Below are 17,909 nucleotides of genomic sequence, written 5' to 3'. Positions count from 1 at the left end.
ATCACCACATCTAACGTTCAAGCATTAAGAAAGTCACCGGGATTCACAAAGCCTGAGTTAGGCACGCAGGCTCCCTACACAGTAAAGGAGGAGAGAGAGGCTCCTTAAAATGGGATCCACAAAGACCAGCATGTTAGGCAGCTCTCTGACTCAGCTGGCCAATGGGAGATACAAAAGTTGGTGGCAGGGGAGGTGTAAGCCTTGTCCCTCAGAGAATTCAGCACCTAAATCTAGGCTGAAGGAGGCACATTCCTCTGCTTGGAATCCTCAGCTGCAAACCCTTTTTTGGGGCTGCGCACCTACGCTGCTCTTGCAAGAAGGTGGGAGTTGGGAAGAGAGGACCTCTCCCGTCGTTTTTAGCCCAGTGGTTAGGGTACTCACCTGGGATGTTTGAGACCCCCCAGTACCAGTCCCCCCACTGCCTGAAAGGGAGAAGGGACTTGGGCAGAGTGAGGGATCTGCCACCTCTCAGGTGAGTTCCCAAACCACCAGGCTATGGGATATTCTGATGTGTTGCTCCCTCATTCTACTGTTGAAGCTGTTGCTCTCTGAATAAATAATGAGAGTTATTGGAGCAAGTTATTGGACTGGATCCTAGGTCTCCCACCTCTCGGGTGGGTGCTCTCGCCACCAACAGGCGAGACTGAGGGAGCCGCACATCAGAATATCCCACAACTAAGGCTATCATAATGTCAGAGAAGTCACGGAATCTGTGACTTCCGGAGACCTCCATGATGTTTTCTTCCCCGGGGCTCGAGCTATCAGCTGGCAGGCTGTGCAGCTCTCAGCCACTGCTGGCGGCTGGCTCCCAACAGCTCCTATCTCCTGGGCAGCAGGGGGACTCCAGAGCTCCCAGCTCCCATGGGCGGTAGGGGGACCTTGCAGCTCCCAGCACCTGGGACACTCTTTCCCCACTCCCCCCGCCCCCGATAGCTCTAGCTGCTGCAGGGGGCGAGGGGACTGTGGATCTTCCACTCCACGTGGGTGGCATGGCCCCCACACACAGCTGCCCAGCTGTCATAGACAGCGAGGTGCCCCCCTGCTGCTCAGCCAGAGCACCCCCCGCAATTTCCAGCTACTTGGGGGGAGTGAGGGGAAGCCTCCCAGCTGCTGTGGATGCTGGACCCTCCTCCCTCCCCATTTTGTCAGGGATATTTTTAGTAAAAATCACAGGCAGGTCACAGGCTTCCATGAATTTTTGTTTGTTGCTCGTGACCAGTCTGTGGTTTTTACTAAAAATATCCGTGAGAAATCTGAGCCTTACTTGTAACCCAGTGATTAGGGAACTCACCTGAGGGGTGGCAGATCCCTGTTTAGATCCATTTTCCCCCTCAGGTCTCTCATGTCCCAAGTAAGTACCCTAGCCACTGGGTTAAAGGTTATGAGAGTGGGGGCAGTGGCAGGAGATTGGGCCCCACAGGTGAATTAGGCAGACAAATGCCTCTCTTCCCCTGGTTCATTAATCACTCTGGGGCTTAGGTGTCTGCATACCTAGTGTGAGGTATGTGCAGAGACAGAAACATAGGCACCCCGGGGAACTTTTACAGTGAAAATTTTGGTATCAAGTGAGTTTAGGTGTCTACAGGGTTTGGCAGCAGCTGAGAGGGGGCTTTATGAATCCCAGTGAAGCCTGGAATTTAGGCAGCTGAAGTGGCAGTTAAGCGCCTAAGTCCTTTTGTGAATCTAGCTCTCTATTCCTAATGCCTTTTGGTATATTGCAGAAATGAAACAAACTAGATCTTTGTTTAGTTTGAAAAGCATCCAGCAGTTAATGTTATACATTAAAGACATACTAGAACACAGATTTGGGAATGAGAATGTACAGCATTTAAGACCAGGCCAAGCCCAAAAGGAATTATTGAAGTCTCCCATTTCAGGAGTACATTAAAAAAACAGTGCCCAATGGCAAGCCATTAATTCTTCAAAATGTGACTCTGACTCTAGCCTTACAGCCCTAGAATTGGGGGTGTTTGTCCACTTAACTTCCAGTTTGATCCTGTACTGGTGAGATTTGGAAAGCACAGTGCACATGTGTGTGGTTGGATTTAGATAACTTTGAGTTAGTGCTTTTGCCATAATGAGGAGTCATTAGTATGTTATAAAAGGCCAAATTCTCCTATCAAATATGCCTCTGCAACTCTGATGAAGTAAGTGAGAGTTGCGTCAAATCACTTACTGAAGAATTTGGCTGTATATGGAGGTCAGACTAGATGATCTAACAGTCCTTTCTGGCCTTAAACTCTCTGAATCTGTGAATTAAATATGCACCAGACTGAGTCCCAAAATTAGTGACATAAAACCATGTATTAAATGGCAACTGTGTCAGGAGAACTGGATTCTGTTCTTGGCACTGCTGCTGAGTTGCTGTGGACCTAATCCAACACTAAAAGCAATAGAAAGATTCCCATAGTCTGCAGTGGACTTTGGAACAGCTCTGTGTACTTTTGATAAGTTAGTTTGTCTGTAAAATAAGGATCATAATGCTTACTCACCTTTTGTAAAGGACTTTCAGATCAATCCATGCAAAGTGCTATGCCAGTATAAAGCATGAATTATTATTGTTTATTTGGACAGAAATTCAGTTTGGTGAATTATTAGTCAATTACTTATTTTGATAGTTTTAGGAGGTTTTTAGGTCAGTCTGTGTTTTTGTGTTTTTTCATTTGAAGTAATTTAGTTGCTGTGGAGACAGGGCAGTCATATAATTTGGGCTGTCATTAGTTTCTCAGACAAACAAATTATTACAAAAAACAAGAAACTCACTGGGCAAATGTATGAGCAGAACCAGAGCCTTACTAATTTATAACCCATCTTGGGTAGAGGCTTCTTTTTATAATGTTGAATATAAGCCATCCATGATGGCTTATATGTTGAATATAAACCACCCATGCAAAAACAAGACGTGGGTTTTTTTACAGTTAATATTACTATATAATTATACCAAATGTAATTCACAATCCCTACTTGACCTGTTAAACAAAGTGAAAGCTTTACCAATAATGATGTTGTTTTACTATTTCAGTGTCACTATTAAACTTAAATATAAAATTTACATATTCCAAAACAAAAGAACAATATTAAAAATTGAGCTGTTCTCTTTTTCAGTTATGCAGTCAATACAGCATCACGTTTTCCTCCCATCTACTTGTACAAGTATTTTCTTGGCCATCTCAAAGTACGTATGCTATGCTTTTACATATATGATACTTTGTGTTGAAAGGAGGAACCTAAGCATCTTAATCTGGGGAAGCCTGATGTCCTGAGGTTTGATAAGTGTTGCCAGGTTTCACTTCCAGAACTCCTGGAGATATCCAAGAGTGTGGTGCAGGACAGTATGGATTAGACACATGTCAACTCTTCTCCCCCATGCACAGTTCATTTTGACTTTTGCATGACCCTGTGTGTTCAAACAAGAGGAAGTGGTTGCATAACTGAAATCAGCTCAAACTAGAGGAGTAAAGTATAGGTTTGGGACCCACGAAAACAGCAAGAACCAAACTGACCTTGTTGTTTTCATTTTGGTATTTGCTAACGCATATTAAAATGTCTACATGAGTTTCAGGTACAACTCTTTAAGTAATTTCTTTCACTATAAAGTATTGAATAATGCATTAAACCTTATCTCAATCATTTAAAGAAGACTAAAAGAACTATAGTCTGATAGAATGATTTTAAAAATGAAAGAGAGAGATCAGAAACAGGGTCCAAACCAACATAGTCACAGCCTAAAAATCCCAGAGGAGTCCTCATATTGTCCATCTGCAGTGTAACAATTTTTGCATGACATTATGTGGGATCTACTTTTTTTCCTCTTCCTGGATTGTGTGTATATGTTTTATGTACCTAAACAGGGTGTAACTAGGTTAAAATTGGTAGGCCTGATTCACAGAAGTCAATGGATTTACAAGAGTGTAAAGCTGAAGTAAAGTACTAGAGTCATATTAGTGAGCTCAAAATCAGATCCTTATTTGACTAAAGATTCTGAATAAATGTCATCTCCTTGGGCTTTTCATTTATTTATACTTTGCCAAATTGACATAAGAAACATATTTACATAGCCACTGGTTCACCGTTCAACCTTTGCCACCGTCAGTAAAAGGGAAAACTCGAAAGGTTGTAGTAAATCAAATGAATAATTTTCTGGAGGAAGCCTGTACAAATTGGACATGTTGTCTAAATTGGTCAAATGAAACATTAAGATGTCTCACTCAAGGCTCAGAAAAGATTCTCTCCAGAAGTAATTTGATTTGCACATTTTTTCTGAGATGTTAGTCTATCCCAGGGATCGTCAACCTTTGGCATGCGGCCCAACAGGGTAAGCCCCCTGGTGAGCTGGGCTGGTATGTTTACCTGCCGCGTCTGCAGGTTCGGCCAATTGCAGCTCCCACTGGCCGTGGTTCGCCGTTCCAGGCCAATGGGGGCTGCAGGAAGCGGCGCGGGCTGAGGGATGTGCTGGCCACTGATCGGCCGAACCTACAGACGTGGCAGGTAAAACGGCCCAGTCCTCCAGGGGCTTACCGTGGTGAACTGCGTGCCAAAGGTTGCCGATCCCTGGTCTATCCACCAGAGTGAAGCAGCATGTGCTTTCCATTGTCTAAAAGTTCTGGGTGACAAAGGTTTATACATGAATGGTTAAAGCTAGTATATGACCAGTTTGGGCAGGCTGGCTTACATTTAACTTTTGCACTCTTCTCACTATCTGGTTAAAGATGAGCAGCAGAACAGACTTTTAGCCATCAAACCAAGATACATTTGGGCTGGAGACAAAGTTAAGCTTACCATATGAACATCTTGTTTTTATTTGACTGATAAAAATGGCTTAATTGATTCCTATCACTAGTAAGAGACTAATAAAGTGTGCAAGATTTTTTTCTTGATTGTTCAATCTATTCAGATTTTGAAGTGACCCAACAGAGAAACTAACACATGAAAATACAGACTCAGATGCTGAGCTATATAATGATGGGTCATAAAGTTAGAAATGGAAATAATTAGAAATGAACCTAAGCTGCAGAGTTTGAATCTGGATTTCCTGGAGGTCAAGGGGGTATTTGCACTGGGGAGTTTGATTTGGGCTCATCTCTAGAAAAGACCTATTAGATTTACATTGTCTATCCCTTTACGAATGCAGGATTGTTCACTGCAGTATGTCTTCTAGTGCCATGTCTATTCTAGTTTTAACTGTCTTAAGTACTGGACTTCCCCCGATTTCCACTGAAAAAGAATGGACTCTAGTGGATGTTCCTGTTAGGAAATTTTCCCTGATATATGCTTTGAAATATGAAGTAATTGAAGCAGATGAAAATAATATTTGACTCTTGATAATTATAACAGTAGAATTTACCTTAGTATGTGTATATTGTGGAACTATATAAATGTTTTATTATAATATACATTTAGTGAAAAATAGCCTTAGAAAAAGCACATAGGCCCCAATCGTACAAATACTTATGTATATACTTTAATTTACTACTGTTAAGTAGCTTCATGGGGTTACCCACAGTAGTAAAGTTAAGTGCACGTAAGTGTTTGCAAGATTGGAATCTCAGTGAGGTACATGAATCTGGATTGGTCTCCAAAATGTTTTATATATTTAAAAAGCTATTCATTCAATATATTTTTCTAGTTATTTTTCTTTATAGCTAGAATCTCTTATATATAAATTATATAGGGACCTGAACCACAATTTCAGGTCCAAACATTTCTGAATTTTCTTAATGGGATGTGCAGGGAGCGGGTGGCAGAATGTGACTGTGATCCTTGATGAAATGTTGTCATTAGGATTTATATCAGTAGTGTACAAAACTAGAATCCTTAATCTGCATACCACTGAAATATTTATGGTGGTTCAAATTCAGATTCAAACCAGGATCTGTGTTTTGCAGCTCACGCTGATTTTTTATTTGGTATAAACTGAGCTCACCACCATGCTGCCATATGCGGTAGTGAGAAATACCTCCAACATCCCATCACAGATTTGAGAGAGATTGTAATTAGACTATCCAACATTTTTCTTATGTTGTACCCTTAACTACTTGTTAATAGCAAGGCCTTCAACATGATAATGCTGTAGTTCAAATCTAGATCAAATATGATTAGTTTTCTAATGAAATCCCAGATCTGACGCTGATCAAAAGTTATGTAACATAACCAATAGCATTTGAGCTGTTACATTATAAAATAAACAAATGTCATTGGCTTAAGTTTCACACTGAAAAATGACTGTCTTATACCAGGTCCATATGGTATTTTGGAAAAAAGTTTAAGGCCCCTATTCAGCAAAGTACTTAAACTGAAGCCTAACTTTAAGCATGTGAATAGTCTCAGTTTATCCAATCAGCCCCCCTCCAGGGTGTTTACTCAACCTTGCAACCTACAGTACAGACGGTTCTGAGCGCTGGATAAAGAGCAGAGCATGTGAAAAGGCAATTGAAGGTGCTGAACACTTCCCTAGAGTATGTTCTGGGATGGAGCCCTAAACTTGTAGAGCATACTAATTTTCTGCTTGATGCTCTGCTAGAATTAGATCCAACTCAAGTGGAAGACAAAGGCAAAACTACCACTGACTTTCAGTGGTGTGGGATCAATGCACTCGTAGCACATGGCATTCTTCATGCGAACATTCTAGCCAGGTTTAAAATTGGGAGGGGGGAGAGAGAGAACCAAATACATGTTGCTTTGTTTACTGTGATTCACACTTAAGTCACAGCTCTCTTGTTTGTTTGGGTTTTTCTCTTTTTTCGTCTTAAATAAGGAAGAGAAAGCTGCCAAAAACCACACACACAAACAAACTACCAACAAGGCAAGAATCCTTAGTTGGGCTTATTTAGTCTGCAGAAGAGAAGAGTGAGGGGGGATTTGTTAGCAGCCTTCAACCTCCTGAAAGGAGGGTTCCAAAGAGGATGGAGTTAGGCTATTCTCAGTGGAGGCAGATGGCAGAACAAGGAGCAGTGGTCTCAGGTTGCCATGGGGGAGGTCTACTTTGGATATTGGAAAAAAAATATTTCACTAGGAGGGTGGTGAAGCACTGGAATGGGTTACCTGGGGAGGTGGTGGGATCCATCCTTCGAGGTTTTTAAGGCCCAGCTTGGCAAAGCCCTGGCTGAGATGATTTACTTGGGGTTGGCCCTGCTTTGAGCAGGGGATTGGACTAGATGACCTCCTGAGGTCTTTTCCAACCCTAATTTTCTATGATTCTATGAATACTGACCTTAAGTCCTCCAAAATGGGCTAACTGACACTATGGTTCTTTTTTACTTTCTTTTAAAGATAACAACCTTGACAGAGTCCCCAGAAAGTAAATTCAATTGCATACAAAGTTGGATCTATCAAAAGTCAGTTCCATCCCAGTTAAACTGATTTATTATTGTTCTACAGTCTGTTCATCGATCTTGGTTATGGGGAAGTTATTTTTTAAATAAAAAGGTGAAGTGTGATATGACCGTGATTAATAGCTTTATGGGCTCAGACAGCAGCCTATAAAACTAGTAATAAAAACAAAAGTGCAAAGAACAAATTTGGGTTTAAGGAGAAGTTATTTGAGTTCACTTTTTGAAAACTGCTATAAACAATATTTCTCTTCATTCACCTGGGCTAATCCAACATGTGACCAAATATTTGCTGTCGCCTACTAAAATTCAGCAATTTTTTTTTGCTTATTTCACCCTTGCTTAGTATTGGCTTCTCTGCTTTAATGATGCTCAAGATAAAACGTGCCACCTCCTTTCCTGTATCAAACACTCATATCATGGCTTGCCCTATATCAGTTGAAAACTGACTTGTCCTTTCATTACTGTGGCTCCAATTGACAAGTGTTGTCAGCCCCATTGATCCAGATATCTGTAGGAAACTGTTGCTGTGCCAGCCTTACTTCTCTTTAAAATTGTAATCCAGTCAGGTTTCCTTCTTCACTCATCATAATGTATAATACTTATTTGATTTTTTTATATAATCCCATAAGATCAAGAAAGGTTATGTTTCAACCACAGAATTTAGTAATATGTACTGGCTGATTAAAAACAGATTGTCCTCATGATGTATCCCATAAAACAAAATTTTTAGAAAGTGGAGAGGCACATGTTTGTAGAAGCCAGAATTTTAAAAGCACTGCATAAATTGTGGTTCTTTAGAGGAGCTTTTACCTGTCTGTGCCAGTAAAAGCTGTTTTAGTATTAGTGATGTGTAAAGCTCAGAACTTCAGCTTTGGAATGGATGCTAGGAATGGATTAGCCTAGACATTTTGTGTGCACAGGCTATTGGGAGACTTCCTGATTTACCAGCAGTTCCCATTTCTTGGCAGGGAAAAAATACATTTTGACTGATCATCCCTTCTTGTGATATTTAAACACTTCAGTTCTTAACCTCAGCTGCTACAAAAAAAAATGCAGAGCTGGACAGAAGTTAAATATAATTGGGGTCGAAAGTTGTCCACACCTTTTCAAACCTCTATAAGTTCAAGTTTCAGCCCAAACATTTGTAATTTATCCATACCACTTTACCTTTCCCTTCTTAATTACTAATTAGAGATGGGGGCTAACCCAAAATCCTACACTCAGACTACCACCAGATTTTGGGATATTTGAAATCTAGATTGAAATCTGAATTTCGCCTCTGTTGCCCATCTCCAATGGCAGTTTTGTGCCAAGTCTATTTGGACACTACACAATAATATTAGTACATTGTTTTTGCAAGAGGTTTGAATGCACTGAGAAAGAAGTATTGCATTTTGTATGAAGCTATCCTATGGGAAAACCAAAGCACTACTGTAGCTTGCGATTGTTCTCAATCCTGCTAGATTATCTCAGTGGAAAATTATGCACAGGAATTAATTTTTTTAATTTAAACTTTGTTACTCTGATAGTTTAGCTCTGTAGACTCTAATAATTTATATTTGAATGAGACTTAACAGAATCATTGCATTTGTTTTTCTCCAGCAAGTGTACTTTATCCGGAGTTTATCCCAATCTTTCCCCAGAATCTATACTCATAAAGTTCCTCTTTATGCTGTGAAATAGGTGTGGGGAGAAGAGTTAAAATAGTTAAGGAAATGAAGACAAAGGCAGGACAACAACTCAGAGGAGCTTCTGGCTTAGCAGCTGTAGCTGTTCTAGTCAAAGAACAAAAACATAGCTGCACTTCAGAAGCATCCAGTAAGAGGAAGCAGTGTGCCAGGGGTATGACTAGCAGGTCAGAAAGGGAAGAGCAACAACACTTGTCAAGAATACTGAGATCTGTGTTATTAGAGGTGTTTGTGTGTTTAGGCAGATCTGAAACATTTTGATCATCCCCACAATGCCCCACTTTATGTAAGAATTAATAAGAAAATAGCAGCATTCTTACAAAATATAGAAAGAATTCTAATTTAGTTTAAATAATTTAAATTATATTGGCTTCAAAAGCTGTTTCCCTTCTATTACATTTTTTAATGAAAAATACTCTTCGCCTATTAATTGCTTGTTGTCTTTGAGTTTCTCCGTGTGGTATACTGTGATGAGTTGAGGATAAGCTCAATTCCCACAAGTGTGTATCAACATCATAGCTATTTCCACTTCACGATGTGTGGAGTGATAGTTGAGCTCTGTGCCTTTGGACTTAAGGCGAGTTACTCCCATAATCATTTTGTGGGTTCAAGACTGTCTGGAGAATTACATGGGTCAAACAAGCAAATTAACATGTCTGTAGGTTAGGCATAAGTATAGGGTGCATAGGATAAAAATTAGCTCAAGTTCTTCCATGTGCACCTGGGATCCTGGCATATTCACGTAAAAGAACAGAACATCCCTATATAGAGGCAACAGTTGTATTGGCGAGGGAAGACATTACATTCAAATATACTCAAAACCAAGCTTTTCTTTATATTTAATATTTTGTATATTTTTTAGAATTGAGCGGCAACTTTGTCTAGTGGATCAGGCATGACACCTGGAGCCGGGAGCAATGGGTCTTAGTTTCTGTTCTCCTATTAATTAACTCTGTGATCTTTTTAATTTTAGTCATCCAAGCTTAAAAATTTGGGCCGTAACCTGCCTGTTTTCCACTTGTAAAAGGCAGATAATAATACCTACCTATTTCACAGGGGCCTTGTGAGAATTAACTAGTTACTGGTGGTGTTTTCTGTGGTGGTGGTCTAACCCCCGTGTCCACCTAGAGGTCCAGAATATGAGGAATACAAAGTGATGCATAGTCACCTTTGACCTATCCCAGTACAGTTCCTGCTCCACACACAGGAATAGAGGAACTGAGAATTGCTGCCAAAGTTTGAATACTTAGATCATGTACCATACTAGATAAATGCTAAGTAACATTGTTATTACAAAGTGTTCTTCTGGAATGTTTGGTTATAGCAGGATCCACAACTTCAGATGAAAGCCTTTTATAAACCATAAAGGAAAAGGAGCTCTTATATTAGTACTCTGTGTGTGTGTGCGTGCGCTCATGTGTATGTGTGTATATATATATATATTTATTTGAACAGGCAAGAAGAAGAAAAACATTACTTTACTTTACCGTACCCTGTGCAGTTCCTATTGTAACTGACTGCTGTATGTTTCTCTTTGTAGCCCTTTGAACAGGAAGGTTCTACAGTGCAGGAAAATATCTTTGGGAGTAAAAGAGGTTCTTGGGAATGTGGCTGTGTCCTCTACTGTGATAAATTTTAGAAACCCTCGTCATGCCAATTAAGGCCGTGTCAGCACCAGTCAGCATTTTTTCTGTTTAGCGTATTTAGAATCTCATTCTTTCATTCTGACAATATCATCAGCCCTTGTAGTGGTTTAGGCCTATCCAAATCTGCAGATCTAGGAGGAAAGCAGCTGATAAATCCAAAGGAAAAAATCCTTTTTTGCACATGTTGTTCTTTGCATGAGACCACTAATTTGGCAAAGGACATGGGTTCACATTTGGTTTACATATATTTTAAGTCTAAAAGAGACTATGATGATCTTGTCTGACTGCCTACTTAAGACAGGCCAACAAACCTCACCCAATAATTTCTGCATCAAGCCCATAACTTCTGTTTGAGCTAGAGTATTTCTTTTAGAAAGCCATCCAGTGCTGATTTAAAGGCTGCAAGTAACACCACATCCCTCACTAAGTTGTTCCAAATGGATAATTAGCCTTACTGTTAAACTCAATCTTATTTTTAGTCTGAATTTGTCCAGCTTCAATTTCCAACCATTGGCTCAAACCATTCTATAGACTTGTGGAACAAAAATGAAACACCACCCTCTCAACTGTCCCTTATAATTACGTTTTGGTGACTCATTCTGGGTGGACTTGGCCCCATTATACTCCATAAATAATCATGTTTTAAAATGATTGTATAAAGCTCCATCTTCATGACCATTTTAACTGAGTCAATTGACCTGCTTACAACTCAGTTAAAAGTTGTAATATGATTACACCTACTGTGTCCAAGCAACCTGGTTAAAAGAAGCTTGTGAATTTTGGCTAGTTGTTTGTTAGGGTTTGTCTACACTACCGCACAGGATCAATCTAAGATACGCAACTTCAGCTACATGAATAGCATAGCTGAAGTTGATGTACTTGGATCTACCTACTGCAGTGTCTTCACTGCGGTAAGTCAACAGCTGACGCTCTCCCATCGACTCCGCTTGCGCTTCTCTTTCTGGTGGAGTACCAGAGTTGACGGGACAGCACTCAGGGGTCGATTTATCTCATCTATACTAGATGCGATAAATTGACCACCGCTGGATCGATCGCTGCCCGCTGGTCCAGCGGGTAGTGTAGACAAGCCCTTAGTGTTGCTGTTTAAGTTCTCACGAGTGGACTTTGAAGTCAGAACTTCATTTAGATAAACAGAAATGTTCCTACCTCTTTGGGTGGCGTTGCTTGATTGGGCTGAGTGCACATTTTACAAGGCAGGAATGCATTGGCAGAAGGGCCAGAAACCTAACTTTTTTTTTTTAATGAGCATATACATTATATTAGATATATTATGATTTTCTTCCCCACCCCACCACAAAAATCCTCTTGTATTTACAGATAATCTGCAAGGCTTATGTAGCATTTATTTTGTTGTTTCATCTGCTTAGCCACGCAAGCCAACCTTGTATCTGTCACACTTGTATCTGTCAACGTTACCATTAAAAATCCACGTTTTCAGGAATTTCTGATTTAACTGTGGAAATCCATTCTAGACAGAATGTCCACACACAGGTCAGGACTACATTACAAAATTTATTGCTGGAACTATATCTGTCAGAAGTGTGAAAATACCCACACCCCCTCACTGTCATAACTTTGTTATTAAAATCCCCAGTGTAGATGCAGCTACTGCCTGCTGTCTTCTAAACTGCTTCAGTTGTCTTAGCTAATATAGTTCAGAGAGGTGATGTTATTATATGGGCAGAAAACTCATTCTATGGCTGTATCCATGCTAGGGGCTATGTTGGCAAAGCAAAGACTATGTAGTGTAGACTACCCCACAGACTTGCGCCAAAATAACAAAACGTGTGAATTAAACCAATTTAGTTATTTTGATGCAAATGTGTGTAGATCAGCCTTTTACTCATACAAACAGCCCTTAGTATTGCCAACCCTAAATGTTCAAAAATCACGAGTCAGGCTCACAAAAGTCACAAGATTTAAAAATAATGATTTGGGCTCTTTTTGTTTTCTGGCTTTTGGATTTATGAAGTGCATTAGGGCCACGTTTTCAAGCTGTTCTCCACAACCAGCAAGGATAAAAACATTGTGGGTGTTTGGTTTTTTTTAATTAAAGCTCAGACTCTCTTGTATTCACTTGTCTTCGGGAGCTAGGCTTTAAATAAAATTTCAGCTATCATGAGAACCATGATAAAAACAGGAGTTGGCAACACTGATATTTATTTCAGCCATAAACATGAGGATAAAGAGCCATAAGCAATAAGATTCATGGGATTATAAAGAAGAAATCTTCTTAGAGAAACTTGATTGCTGTCCCTGATAGAATTACAAAGTTAGCAGACAAAGGGAACAAAGTAGATATTATATTAGGCTTTTAATAAAGTGTCTGATACTGTCTTTCTCAAAAACAACTGGGAAAAACAAAATTATGAACGGATGATATTTCATTTTCATGGTTATAAGAGATTTATTTAAAATGGCGAAAGAAAAAATATAGATATATTGAAGATCTTGACAACGATATTTAGTTGATATTAAATCAGTTACAGTTTTGGTTAAAATTTTGTGAATTCCAATAAGTTTATAAGAAGAGCATGCACGCTTTGCACATGCATTATCAGATACTATATGTTCAGCACATGGCTAAATAGTCCCTTTCCTTACCCTGTGCCTGCTCAAAACACCTGGTAATACGGATAAAAAAGAAAGCCACATGTGCATACCTACAAACATACCTGAAAGTATAACAGTTTTCCATGTATTTGCCTGAAATCCTAAATTCTGTAGAAAACTAAAATGTTCTTTTCTTTCTTTTAAACAGCAAAATTTGGAGAATAACCTCACGAACCTTATTAAGAGGAATACTGAACTGGAAACTCTCTTGGCTAAACTCATTCAAACCTGCCAACATGTGGAAGTGAGTATTGAGCTATTCTTGAAATACTTGATATCTGAAACGTGTATTTACAGCCAGTACCTGTGCACTTCAGAAATCCTCAGCTTCTAGGAATTCTGGAGGAACTTCCTAGAGCAGGAGTAGGCAAACTATGGCCCATGGGCCAGATACAGCCCCGTGGCGCAGCAGGGCTAAGGCAGGCTCTCTGCCTGTCCTGGCCCTGCGCCGCTCCTGGAAGCGGCCAGCACAACATCCCTGCGGCCCATGGGGTGGGGACAGAAGACTCCACGTGCTGCCTTCACCTGCGGGTACCTCCCCTGAAGCTCTCATTGGCTGCAGTTTCCCGTTCCTAGCCAATGGAAGCTGCAGTTCTATGTTATGATAATATTTCATACAGGGCCATTTAGCTTCTGACTACTTTTTCATTCCTGTGGCAACTCGGTGTTATTCAGAGAACATTGTAGATACCTAATAGACCATTATATTAAATATTAATAATGGTGGACAGGAAAGGTTTCACAATATTGGGATTTAGAACATTTCTTGCCTACACGTATAGCAGTCTAAGGGAAATCTGCTTTATTCACCAATATTACACTATGGAAAATTCCTGTAGAGAAGAATAGCCTTTCTACAGAATCTTTAAAACAACTTTTAGAATCTAATAGAAATTACCTTGGTAGACTGCTATAAGATAGTTACCAAAGTCTATGGAAAGATACGATTCATTATTAAATGCTTCAGGTTTTTAGAGTAACACCTATAGAATCCTGTTGGTTTCATCCCTATACAATTCTGTAGGACTTTCTCATAGGATATTTTATTCTTGGTTTGATTTTGGTCTTTTCTGGTATGTGGCATCTACCTTTTTTCCACAGGCTTCGATTCAGCAAGGTACCCAAGCTTGTGCCTAACTTTAAGCAAGTGAGTGTGGCTATTGAGTAGTCCTATATGCATGTGCTAAGTATCTTGTTAGGTTGGGCTTCAGTGTCTACTGCGGTATTTGGTTCTATCTTGGAAACAAAGACAAGATACATCACTTCTTGTTTCACTTGTTTAACTCTGGTAGAAAATTTTCCTAATGGGGATGAGATTTTGGTGAAACAAGACCTCCTCTCCATTAGGGGAACTACAACCAGCACAACCCAAAATGTGGATGGACCCTGCACATTTTAGGGTCAGTCTTCAGGGCAAGTCTATGCTTAAAACGCTGCATCGGCTCAGCTACACCAATGCAGCAGCACCGCTGTAGCGCTTTAATGAAGATGCTCTTAACTGAAAGAGCTCTCCCATCAGCATAGTTAACCCACCTCCCCGTGAGGCAATAGCTAGGTGAACGGGAGATGCTCTCCTGCCACCACAGAACTGTCTACACAGGGAGTTAGGTTGGTGTAACTACATCGGGCAGGGGTATGGATTTTTCACACCTCTGAGCAACATAGTTATACCAATATAGGTCTGCACTGTAGATGAGACCTCAGTTTTCTCTGTGTTCTTCAATATGCTACAAATTCTAAGCTTTCTTTAAAAAAAAAAAACTAACTTATTACATTGTAAAGATACAGCTGCCACACTGCAAACAGATGTGCTGCTGTCCCTTGATCTCAATTTTACAAACAATTCTCTCCAGACAAAAAGCAGCAGCTGCAAAGTTGGGAACTCATTCCTTCCCAGCCAGTTGGTCTAATTAGCATATAAATTAGCTCAATATTAAGAGATGTGCCTGAATCACAATCCTGGATCCAAGCACCACTGAAATTTGGACAATTTTGGATCTGGCTATTAACTTAACAGCTGTCCATGTTTATCATCAAGGACCCAACTGTGACAGACTTGCAACATCTGGGACAAACCTTATGGAGTAAAATAAACTTTATTGAATTAGGATAAACCCTTCTGAATTAGGTTTAATACCTTTTAGGATCCATGGTATTAAAATGTAGTTTTATGTGTGTTCTTGTGGAATTTTATGTAACTTCTCTTGAAGGAGCAGGATGCTAATGTAATTCCTCTGGTTATCAACCTCTTTGAAGCCACCCCCTGGAGAGGTTCACATATGCTAGTTCAGACTGGATTCTCCAGGAACCAATAGCCGAGGAAAGGATTTTTGGATAAATAGCTGGTAGTAAACTGACTCGGAGCCTTCTTCCTGATCCAGCAAATTGACAGGACCCCTGGTCCACGCAGGGCCCCAGTCCTTATGGTAGAGTTGTAAGCACTAGGCCTACTGAGGCCCCGTGGGAATGGGTGTTTGTTCTGAGCTGAAGCTCAGTGATCAACTGGTAACCAAAAGGAAACCCCTTAGATGAGGTGTTGAAGGACTGCTCCTGCCAGAGTCCATGTTAGGGTCCGGGTGCTGTCTGGTCACCTTATTAGCATGCATGTAGATTATTGGGTTTTTTAAAATGTTTTCTCTCTAGTGCTTTTACATTAAGAATAAAATAGGCTTGCATAAAAAGAGAAAGCAAGCAGGACTGCTTTGGCAGCCTGTCTCTGCTGTGAACAACACAGTGAATGCCAGGAACTGTTCAGCCTGGAAATACCCCGGTCAAGAGGAAGAGATGTATGTCTCAGCCCAAGAGAGGTGATGGCCGGGGAGCAGGAAGCCTAAGAGTGGGTCCTCTTGGTATACCACTGGTGTGTGAGTGTGGAGGGGAATATAGGTGCAGTTGCCCAGAACTGTGACACCAACCAAAACTTTAGAGCTGAACACCCTAACCTTGAGAAGTTGAGATCTGGATCCAGATAAAAACTTCATCCTGAGTCCATCTATACTATTTTTTGAGCACAGGTAATTGCTTTTTGTCTCTTTCTTTTAAATAAAAATAAAATACAAAAGTACAAAAGTCAAGCAAAACAAACCTTTTGTTAATGCAACATTAATGTTACAAAGTTAAAATGACAAAAAAGTCAGGAAAGGAAAAATGTAAGGTTCTACTAGCAATGTTAATTTTGCCATATTTCTTCTCTGACTCGACTGCTTCAGACTTAGACAACCTGAACCTGCAATATGACACCCATATGTTTTGAAGTGTTTACAGGACTGGGGCCTTAGCATTTTCTATTTCAGTTTTTCTGGTTTCACATATTACTGATAATGTTGTAAAATGTATTCTGTAAAATATACACTGATGTACTACATGCCCAATGCATCATAAGAGTTGCTGTTGTATAATAAATTCACTATTGCCTGACTGTGTTTTTAATTTTGTAGTCTTATTGTTGCCTTAGAATTTTTTTAAACACACAGTTACTTTAAATAAGATAAGCCTTATATATCTTAAGGATATATCTTGTGCAAAAATATATATCCAAAACAAAGGAAGGGAGACAATGGCATTGGAACAATGTTTATTGGGGGGGGGTGCTGAAAGCCATTGAACAAAGCTGTAAACCCTGTATATTATGGAAACCTCTTCAAGCCAGGGGGTGCTTCCTCACCCCCAGCACCCTTAGTTCCTGCACTCCAAAGGGAGAAAAACTACTGTTCTTTGATTTTCTGTTTCAGAGTTTATTAAGATGTGCACAGGCTACAAAACTTATTTAAACTACCTTCATTTGCTCTTATAAAATAGTAATAAAACTTAACATCTTAGCAGAGCATTTTGGTCCTCAAAAGAATGGTAGTTACAAGAAAAATTAAATACAACCAAAAATGAGTGGGGTGTTCCTTCTAGTTTTGCTCTTCGGTTTTTAGTGTGTGGCAGACCTGATGATTCTGACAAAATGAAAAATGGGCTATGGGCCTTCTGTAAAAAAAATTACCTGGTCTATGGGGGAGATATATTGTAAATGTTTTATACATTGCCTGTGTTTATCATCCAGTGAAGTGATGTCAATGAACCCAAATGTTCACTGGTTCTGCTACTCATTACAAAGTTTAACTCCCCAGCAACTGATTTCACCATTGATACATTATTTAGAGTTAGGGTGACCAGATGTCCCTATTTTATAGGGACAGTCCTGATATTTTGGGCTTTGTCTTATATAGGTGCCTATTACCTTCTACCCCCCGTCCCGATTTCTTTTATTTGCTATCTGGTCACCCTATTTAGAGTACACCCCTCAAGACATAAGAACTGATGACTTAACCGTACTAAGGAACAAATCCAGTTCACCCTATGACTTAAGCATGACTTCTGTGTGTCTTTTAAAAACAAAAAAACCCAGAGATGCGCTTCACTCCTAATTGACATGGGTAACCCTGGTGACTTCAATATGAATACTTACGTGAGCAAGGCAAGCAGAATTTGGCTCCAAATTAATAAAGAGGTCAGAAGACAATTTTAAAAAATCAATATAATTTTGGTGGGGTTGAGGGAGGAATGAGGGGGAGCTACCAAAAAAGTAGTTTTCATCTATAATATGAAGTATAAGCCCTGATTCT

At 39.9% G+C, this 17,909-nt stretch overlaps 1 protein-coding gene across 6 annotated transcripts in view; it reads left to right on the top strand.

Annotated features, from left to right (window-relative positions):
• Nucleotides 1-17,909, top strand: part of MID1 (midline 1) — a 325,456-nt gene that overhangs the window by 252,989 nt on the left and 54,558 nt on the right. For all 6 annotated transcript variants that reach the window (XM_084649321.1, XM_084649324.1, XM_084649323.1 and 3 more), the window contains one exon: nt 13,448-13,543. In XM_084649321.1, coding sequence (XP_084505447.1) covers nt 13,448-13,543 — 96 coding nt within the window. The remainder of the gene's footprint in view (nt 1-13,447; nt 13,544-17,909) is intronic.

Source organism: Lepidochelys olivacea (assembly GCF_965140295.1).
Source record: "Lepidochelys olivacea isolate rLepOli2 genome assembly, chromosome: 1".
In the NCBI taxonomy this organism is placed as follows: Eukaryota; Metazoa; Chordata; order Testudines; family Cheloniidae; genus Lepidochelys; species Lepidochelys olivacea.
The sequence above is the reverse complement of the archived record's forward strand: the minus strand, read 5'-3'. Positions and strand labels throughout refer to the sequence as shown.